At 35.3% G+C, this 8,541-nt stretch overlaps 1 protein-coding gene across 1 annotated transcript; it reads left to right on the plus strand.

Annotated features, from left to right (window-relative positions):
- Positions 1-581: 581 nt before the first annotated feature.
- Positions 582-2,057, plus strand: LOC108743352 (tubulin alpha-1 chain-like). Its single transcript, XM_025977703.1, has one exon. The coding sequence runs from the start codon at positions 690-692 to the stop codon at positions 1,929-1,931; it is 1,242 nt and encodes a 413-aa protein (XP_025833488.1). The 5' UTR covers positions 582-689; the 3' UTR covers positions 1,932-2,057.
- The last annotated feature ends 6,484 nt before the right edge of the window (positions 2,058-8,541 follow it).

The raw sequence follows: 8,541 nt of genomic DNA on the forward strand, positions 1-8,541 counted from the left end.
GGAAGGAGTAGTAGGGATATAAAGCAGAGGATAGCGTAAGGTCAAGGCGCCTTCAATAAACAGAAGTCACTTCTATGCTCGCAAACGGTTAATTTAGAAATTCGAAAAAGATTGTTAAAGGTGTATGTTTGGAGCGCGGCGCTATACGGGTGCGAAACATGGACGGTAGGCGTGGCAGAAAAGAAAAGAAGCCTTTGAAATGTGGTGTTGCATGAGAATGATGAGTATACCGTTGTTAAAGAAGGTTAGAAATGAAGAGGTATTAGAAAGAATAGGAGAACAGAGGACTCTATGGAAGTCAATAAGAGATAGACGAGATAGGTTGGTAGGCATGAAGGTCTAGTCAGAGACATATTAAAGGCAGAAACGGGAATTAAGAGGGGTAGAGATAGATTTAGATTAGATTACTGTTCGCGAATAGTTAAGGATGTAGGTTTTTCTAGTTTTGGGATTAGATTTGCTCAGAATAGGAAAGAGTTGAGGTGCGTGTTTAACCATTCTTAGGACTGACGACCTTATGACGATGATGACGGATAAACATCAGTTTCTATACAATTTGTTAATGCAGTCATTATCATCATTTTCAGCGTGAATGTATATCAGTTCATTGTGGCCAGGCTGGAATCCAAATTGGAAATGCATGCTGGGAACTGTATTGCCTAGAGCACGGCATTCAACCTGACGGTCATATGCCGTCAGACAAATGCGGAGGAGACGACAGTTTCAACACCTTCTTTTGCGAGACAGGAGCTGGAAAGCACGTTCCAAGAGCAGTATTCGTAGATCTGGAACCGACAGTAATCGATGAAGTCCGTACGGGAACATATCGTCAACTGTTTCATCCTGAACAACTCATATCTGGAAAGGAAGATGCTGCAAACAACTATGCTAGAGGACACTATTCTGTTGGAAAAGAAATGATTGATTTGGTGCTTGATCGTATTAGAAAATTATCAGATCAATGCACTGGCCTTCAGGGATTCCTCATTTTTCATTCATTTGGTGGCGGAACCGGATCTGGATTCACTTCTCTGTTGATGGAAAAGTTGTCAATTGATTTTGGAAAGAAGTCTAAATTGGAATTTGCCATTTATCCAGCACCCCAAATAGCCACAGCAGTTGTAGAACCCTACAATTCAATTCTAACGACACACACAACTCTGGAACATTCCGATGCTGCCTTCATGGTCGATAACGAAGCAATCTACGACATTTGCAGACGTAATTTGGACATCGACCGCCCGACGTACACAAATCTCAACAGACTAATTGGACAGATCGTATCATCAATAACAGCGTCTCTTCGTTTCGACGGTGCTCTCAACGTCGATCTGACAGAGTTTCAAACAAACCTGGTTCCCTATCCAAGAATTCATTTTCCTTTAGTAACCTATGCTCCTGTTATATCCTCAGAGAAAGCTTTCCACGAACAACTATCAGTAAACGATATTACAACCGCTTGTTTCGAGCCAGCCAACCAAATGGTCAAATGCGATCCGAGACACGGTAAATACATGGCCTGTTGCATGCTGTATCGAGGAGACGTGGTGCCGAAAGATGTCAATGCCGCAATCGGGATAATCAAGACCAAACGTACCATCCAATTCGTAGACTGGTGTCCAACTGGTTTCAAAGTGGGCATCAATTACCAACCACCCACAGTGGTACCAGGAGGAGATCTCGCGAAAGTACAACGTGCAGTTTGTATGCTGTCCAATACAACGGCCATTGCCGAAGCTTGGGCTCGCTTGGATCATAAATTCGATTTGATGTATGCCAAGCGTGCTTTTGTCCATTGGTATGTTGGAGAAGGAATGGAGGAAGGTGAGTTTTCTGAGGCTCGCGAGGACACAGCTGCGCTTGAGAGGGACTATGAGGAGGTAGGCATGGACTCCAATGATGGAGAGGCAGAATGTGCAGAAGAGTTTTAGGTTTAAGGGTCACCTAGCTCAAGTGCATGTGTCTTCTCCATCGTATGATAAATTATATGTATAATGATAACGTGTATTAGTAAAAATTATACGAGGTAGTGAATATAATTGTAAGTATATCATGAAGTGCATTTTCTTTACCATCTATTCTGTTTGTTTGAGACAAACATGTGAATATTAAGTTATTGTTTCAAAAATGAAAAAATTAAAAACAAATTGAGAATATTACAACCTGTGTAAAAGTATTCAGTGTTCAACTCTGAATCCGATGTTAGCTGATTGTAACAAGTTTGTGTGGATCAGTTAAAATAGAAGGAATACATTTAATATACTGATTATATCAAATATGCACTGAAGTTTGAGGTACTTAGTGTATCAAAATAAAAACGTAGCTATTTTCCAAAGGATAATACCTAGTTCCCTCACATATACCTTTTTCTAATTAGGGTTAAAATTTTCGGTATGTCGAATTCCCTCCTAATATACATGATTTGCTTCCCAACGGCAGCGGATGACCTTGAGTGCTAATTGCCACTATAAAGTCATAAAGAGTTGTTTAAATAATACAGCCTCACATCACATATTAATCTTAATATTATTCATATATTATAGACACCACAATAACAATAATAATTTTATCGGACTACCCTTCTATTGGTCAAATACAAGACAAACTAAAACTAATAAAGTTTTTCTGGATGATTGCATCAAAAAGCTAGACGCACACGAATTTCCAAACATTGAATTTGTTAAGGTAGTGGGAAACCATTTTAAAATTAAATAAATAAACATTTCATAATTGATATGTGTTTTCTTTCTGAAATTATTTTATCTTTAATTTACTGAAGTACTGAAGTGCACTATAAATGTATATTTATTTTCGATAAATAAAATCGGTAAGTAGTCGTTAACTTAATTATCGGAGTTGATATGAACGGGAGGGAACTCGGCTAGTACCCGGGAGGGAATTCGACTATCTACATTTTAACCAAAACTACCTGCGGGAGGGAATTCGGCATCACCATTATTGAACACATTTTCCATATTGCTATTAATGTTTTATCCTGCTGTATAAAAGCTCTAAATCATGATAGTTCAAGATTGGTGGATCGAAGTTATGAACATTGAAGCATTCTCAATACTTTTTTTAAGAATAAAACGATTGTGAAAAACATTTTCTTCTATTCACTTCGATTTAAATTATAAACTATTATAATAAATCTAATACGAACTTTATAAGGTTGACATCCGTTTAATTGAAATAATGCATTCACTAAGTTTACAATTTGTATAATTTATATGTAAAAAATATAGCACATTGTGAAGTATAACTGGACAAGAAAACTCCTGAATTTCGAAGAAATAAATAACGTAACAAAAGCTTGGAGTAAAATGTAGCGTAACGAAGTTATAGCTCCAATAAAAGTCTTTTGTTTCTGCAAATACAGCAGTTTTAACCCCTGACATTGTACATATAGATATAATGTAGCTAGGGATTTACCAGATACAATGTTGCTACAAACTAAAGTAAAAGTTCCCCACGATTTCCGTTCGTACGGTCTGAAGTTCGAGTATCATTCAATCTGAAATTTAGTTAACAGAGAGAAACTAGAAATCAAAAAGGAAAACTCGAAAAGCGAAGGATTGTTTCATAGAATTTAAACCTTTATTTGAAGAAAAGGAAAACAAAAACAATATGTTAGCAAACTTTGTGCAATTAAATGCTTTCACAAATGAAAATTAATAAAACAAGTAGAAAACAGGGAAAACCATGGATTATAATAACGGAAATTTTTATTTCCTTTCCTTTATTCGTACTATATAATTCATTTTAAAAAGTTGGAGGATCGCTATAATCAGTGTATCACCCTTGAAGAGAATTATGTTGAATAAAAAAAACGAATTTTGCAAAAAAAAATGTGTTTTACTATTTTAGGCCGGGGACTTTTCAATTGACCTGTTAGAACATCTCATCCTTGACTAGATAGTAATTTAACCTAAATCTACTTCTACCCCATTTTAACTATTGTTTCTGTTTTCAGTATGTCAATAACCAACCCTTCAGACACATAACACATACAGAAATGTACAATGTAGGGTTAAAACTGTTTACCATAAGATTCATGTGATTATGTCACTTCCAAAAGATGTCGGTATCTTAGACGTTGTGCATATTCAAAATACGGAGTTCGGTTGGAGGTTTTGGCGCGAGTAGAACGAAAATAACTGCTCGAGTCTTTTGATGAATAAAAAGTTGTGGTTTGACAAAACTGCGCGAGTTTATCGATCTGGCTCTTACAAGAGAGCGTGCAAGTAACTCCACGGAGTTTTTTGCTATTAAAAGTGAGGTATAAAAAATAATAAAAAACCTAACCTCACTTTTAGTTTTCCTTCAACAACCCCCCGGTTTTTACCGGGCGGATCAAGCAACCAAGATGAATGGAAATGAACAGAAGGATGCATCTGCCCACGAGGTTTACCCTGCTGGTGCCCATGGACCTTACGGTGTGTGGGTTCGAAACATCATCCGATCAGACAAACCGTTCGACATCTTCAAAATTGGTAAACTCATATTTGACCAATACAAATCAGTTAAAGAAGTTAAAAAAGATGGCCGTTATCAAGGAGTGATCGTTTTTGAAAACAGAGACGAAGCTAACCTAGTCTTGAAAAACTCCGTCTTTACAGAAAATGGAATGAGGACATTCATACCAGGATTCAGGATGCAGAGAAAAGGCGTTTTGAGAGGCATTCCAGTCGACATTGATATGGAAGAATTGAAAAAGGGTATCGTTGCCTCGGCAAAAGTAAACACAGTGATAAGACTCAACAGAAAAAACAGAAACGCAACTTCGGAAGAAAACAGATGGATTCCAACGACATCGGTCCTAGTCATTTTCGACGGTGATCAGCTTCCATCTGAGGTTTCTTTCTTTTATGTGAAATTGAAAGTTGAACCATTTATCAATAATCCTCGTCTGTGTTTCAAGTGTTTTCTGTTTGGACACCTGGCCAAGAAATGTCCCAACGATAAACACTGCTCTATGTCCGGAGAAAAGGAACATGACGGCGAGTGTGAGGGCATCACACCTCGTTGTCGCAACTGCAAAGGATCTTACAAGTCAATCGACAGCAATTGTAAGATCTATCAAGGGAATCGCGAAGTTAACAGAATGATGGCACTGGACAATATCCCATTTTCCGAAGCGTATAAAAAGGTGTTCAACAACAACCCACCCCCGATGAGGACAAGGACGCAATTTCCATCCCTGCTAGCTAAACGATCAGGAAACACCTCGACGTTCAGCCAAGTAGTTGAACAAAACCTCAAGAACATCCGGGAAAAAACTGTGAATACATCAGAAGATAAAGTGAAAAATGCAAGCAGCAAGAGCAACGACGACAAAGTTGAGATGACATCAAAGGAGCCCGATTTCGTTGAATCTCAGTCAGCGGATAGTCAACAGATGGAAACAGAGTCGCAGAGTATCAAACGCCACACCGGAGAAAATGACAACGAAGAAGAAAGCGCGAGGAAGAAAAGGGCGCCACAGTCACAGTCACAGTCACAGTCACCTGTACTGCCGTCCCCTTCCCAGCTTCAACTGTCAAACATCACAAACAAACTGTCAAACAAATTAAAAAATGAACGACCTCTTAAGATTTACTCAGGTAAAAACAAAAACAAAAATAAACATTAGTTTATTACAGTTCTAGTTCAAACTTAACTTACAGATATTTCTTTTTTTTTCTTTTTATTTCTTTTTATGGATTCTAACGATAATTCAAATGAAAATTGTACTGAAAACAAAAACTTGAATCTTTTGCAATGGAACTGTCGCGGAATTAAAAACAAAATAATAGACTTATGTACTATTTCTGACAAATATGATACTATAATGTTAATTGAAACTATGTTGAAAACAGAAGACGAATTTAAATTAAAAGGTTTTAATGTAGCGAGATTTGATAGAATCGATGAGCCACATGGCGGCATAGCAATTTGTGTGCGAGAAGGGTTAATCTTTGATAAAGTTAATCTTGATATAAATAACAATTGTTTGGAATGCGGGTCAATACAAATTGAATCCAATTTCGGTAGCATTTTGTTGACAACTTGTTATAGAAAGCCGTATAATAGAAACAACATTAGAAAAAGAGATTGGGACGAATTTACAAATAAAATTAAACCCGACTCATGTTACTTTGACAAATAATAGTTGTAGCTATTCTAATATTGACCTATCTTTTGTGTCACCTGATTTAGCATTGTTGAGTGATTGGCAAGTGGAAGATGACGCTATAGGCAGCGATCATTTTCCTATTTCCATTCAAATCAACGTATCTCCATGTTATCAAACGAGAATTCAGTATAAATATAATTTGAAAAAATTTGATTGGGATGTCTACCTTAAATTATTAGATGAAAACAAAACTTTTTTCAATAGCATACAATATTTAAATTTAGATGTAATTTCCAGATATAACCTTTTCATTAACTTTTTACATGAATCAATTAACACTGTTATTCTTAACCAAACTTGCAATAGTAAAAATTTAAATGACAACAATAACTTATTAGAGAACACAAGATATAAAGTTAAGTCGGTAAAATCAAAAATTAATCCCTGCGCTGTCTGGTGGAATGAGAAATGCACTAAAGCCAAAAGATTACGCACAGCTGCGTACAAATCGTTAAAACACAGATATACTAGAGATCAATTTTTTGGACTCAAAAAAACTGTTGCTATAACTAAAAAAACATTGAGAGAAGAAAAAAAGCAATCTTTTGTCAAATTTAGCGAAACAATCTCACCAAAAAGTGACTTAACATATGTGTGGAGAAAAATTAGACTATTTCAGAATAGTTTTAATAAAAATAACATTTTAGATGGTAACAAAAAAATGGAAAAAAGTATTAATGATTGTATAGAAAAATTAACAAGTGGTTACACATGTAATGATTCAAACTTGAGAAAAGTCGAGGATATAAACGAGGATGTGGACTCCAATTTTTTGGATTGTCCCTTTTCGTTTGCAGAACTAGAATTTGCAATTAAATCAATAAATATGAAATCTGCTCCAGGTATTGATAAAATAAACTACGAAATAATTTCCAAACTCCCTGAATTTTACTTTAGAATCTTACTTGACCTTTATAATGACATTTTCATCACAAAAATCTTTCCTGAAATTTGGAAGTCATATCTAATCGTTTTTATTCCTAAAGGAAAATCAGATAAAGTTAGACCGATCTCACTAGCTAGTTGCGTTTTGAAATTGATGGAGAGAATGATCAATGAGAGGCTACAGTGGTGGTTCGAATCTGATAAACTTCTAGCTAAGTCCCAGTACGGATTCCGTAAAGGAAAATCTTGCATTGATAATCTGAGTATCCTTACATCAGATATTCAACACAATTTTTACCAGAAAGATCCTGTAACAGCTGTATTTTTAGATATAAAAGGCGCATACGACAATGTTATTCCAAAAATTTTAATTGATGATCTCATAAATTTAGGATTGCCAAAAAAAGTTGTCGCGTTTGTTGACAACCTGATTAGTAATAGAAACATAATTTATTGTTTGAATAATAATATCGAAGAAAAACCAGTTTGCAAAGGTCTTCCACAAGGAAGTGTTTTAAGCCCTATTTTATATTCTATCTACACTAAAAAATTAGAAACATTAATTATTAATCCCATTAATATTTTGTAATTTGCCGATGATTTATGCTTATATAATAAAGAAAATAATGTTAGTATTGAAACCCAAGTAGAAAAAATCGAACGAGAAATCGCGAAAATCACTCCTTGGTTAGCTGATCGCGGTCTGGAACTCGCTCCAGAAAAGTGTGTAATGGTTGTATTTGATAATAAATTGAAACGCGTCGATAAAAATGTTAAGATGAAAATTGAAAATAAAACAATAACGGCATCAGAAAATGCAAAATTTCTCGGAATGTACCTCGACAGACGACTTAATTGGAGTAAACACATTAATTATACAGTAGATAAATGCAAGTCCGCCATGAGAATTTTGAGTTGCCTTAGAAGGACATGGTGGGGAGCTGATCCGAGAACTTTACTTATGTTATATAAATCACTAATTAGATCAAGATTAGAGTATGGAGGTTTCCTCATTTCTCCTTGTGAAGAAAAATTTTTTTATAAATTACAAAAAATTCAAAATGTTGGTTTAAGAATTAGTTTAGGCTATCGAAATAGTACTCCGATTAATGTTATGGCGGCTGAAACAAAAATATCATTGTTAAAATACAGATTTAAGGAACTTTGTCTTAAATACGTTTCGAGATGTATGTCGTTCGAGAATCACCTATTGTTACCAAAACTCGATTCAATTAAGGACATCTCTGGTCATTTTATCAATGAAAATAATTATAAAAAATCGCTAATTGTCCAATGTTTTGATGATACGTGGTTTCTGAGAGACTTCATTTTACGTTTTAATGTTCATTACAAATATGAAGGATGTTATAACTTCAGTTACTACAAACCTTCGACGAATATAGACATAGGTGTAAATATTAGTAAGACAAACAATCCTATCACTGCTTTTGAAAATAAGTTTCCTAATGTACGCGAGATAA

The sequence above is a fragment of the Agrilus planipennis genome, unplaced genomic scaffold (assembly GCF_000699045.2).
Source record: "Agrilus planipennis isolate EAB-ADULT unplaced genomic scaffold, Apla_2.0 scaffold430, whole genome shotgun sequence".
Classification (NCBI taxonomy): domain Eukaryota; kingdom Metazoa; phylum Arthropoda; class Insecta; order Coleoptera; family Buprestidae; genus Agrilus; species Agrilus planipennis.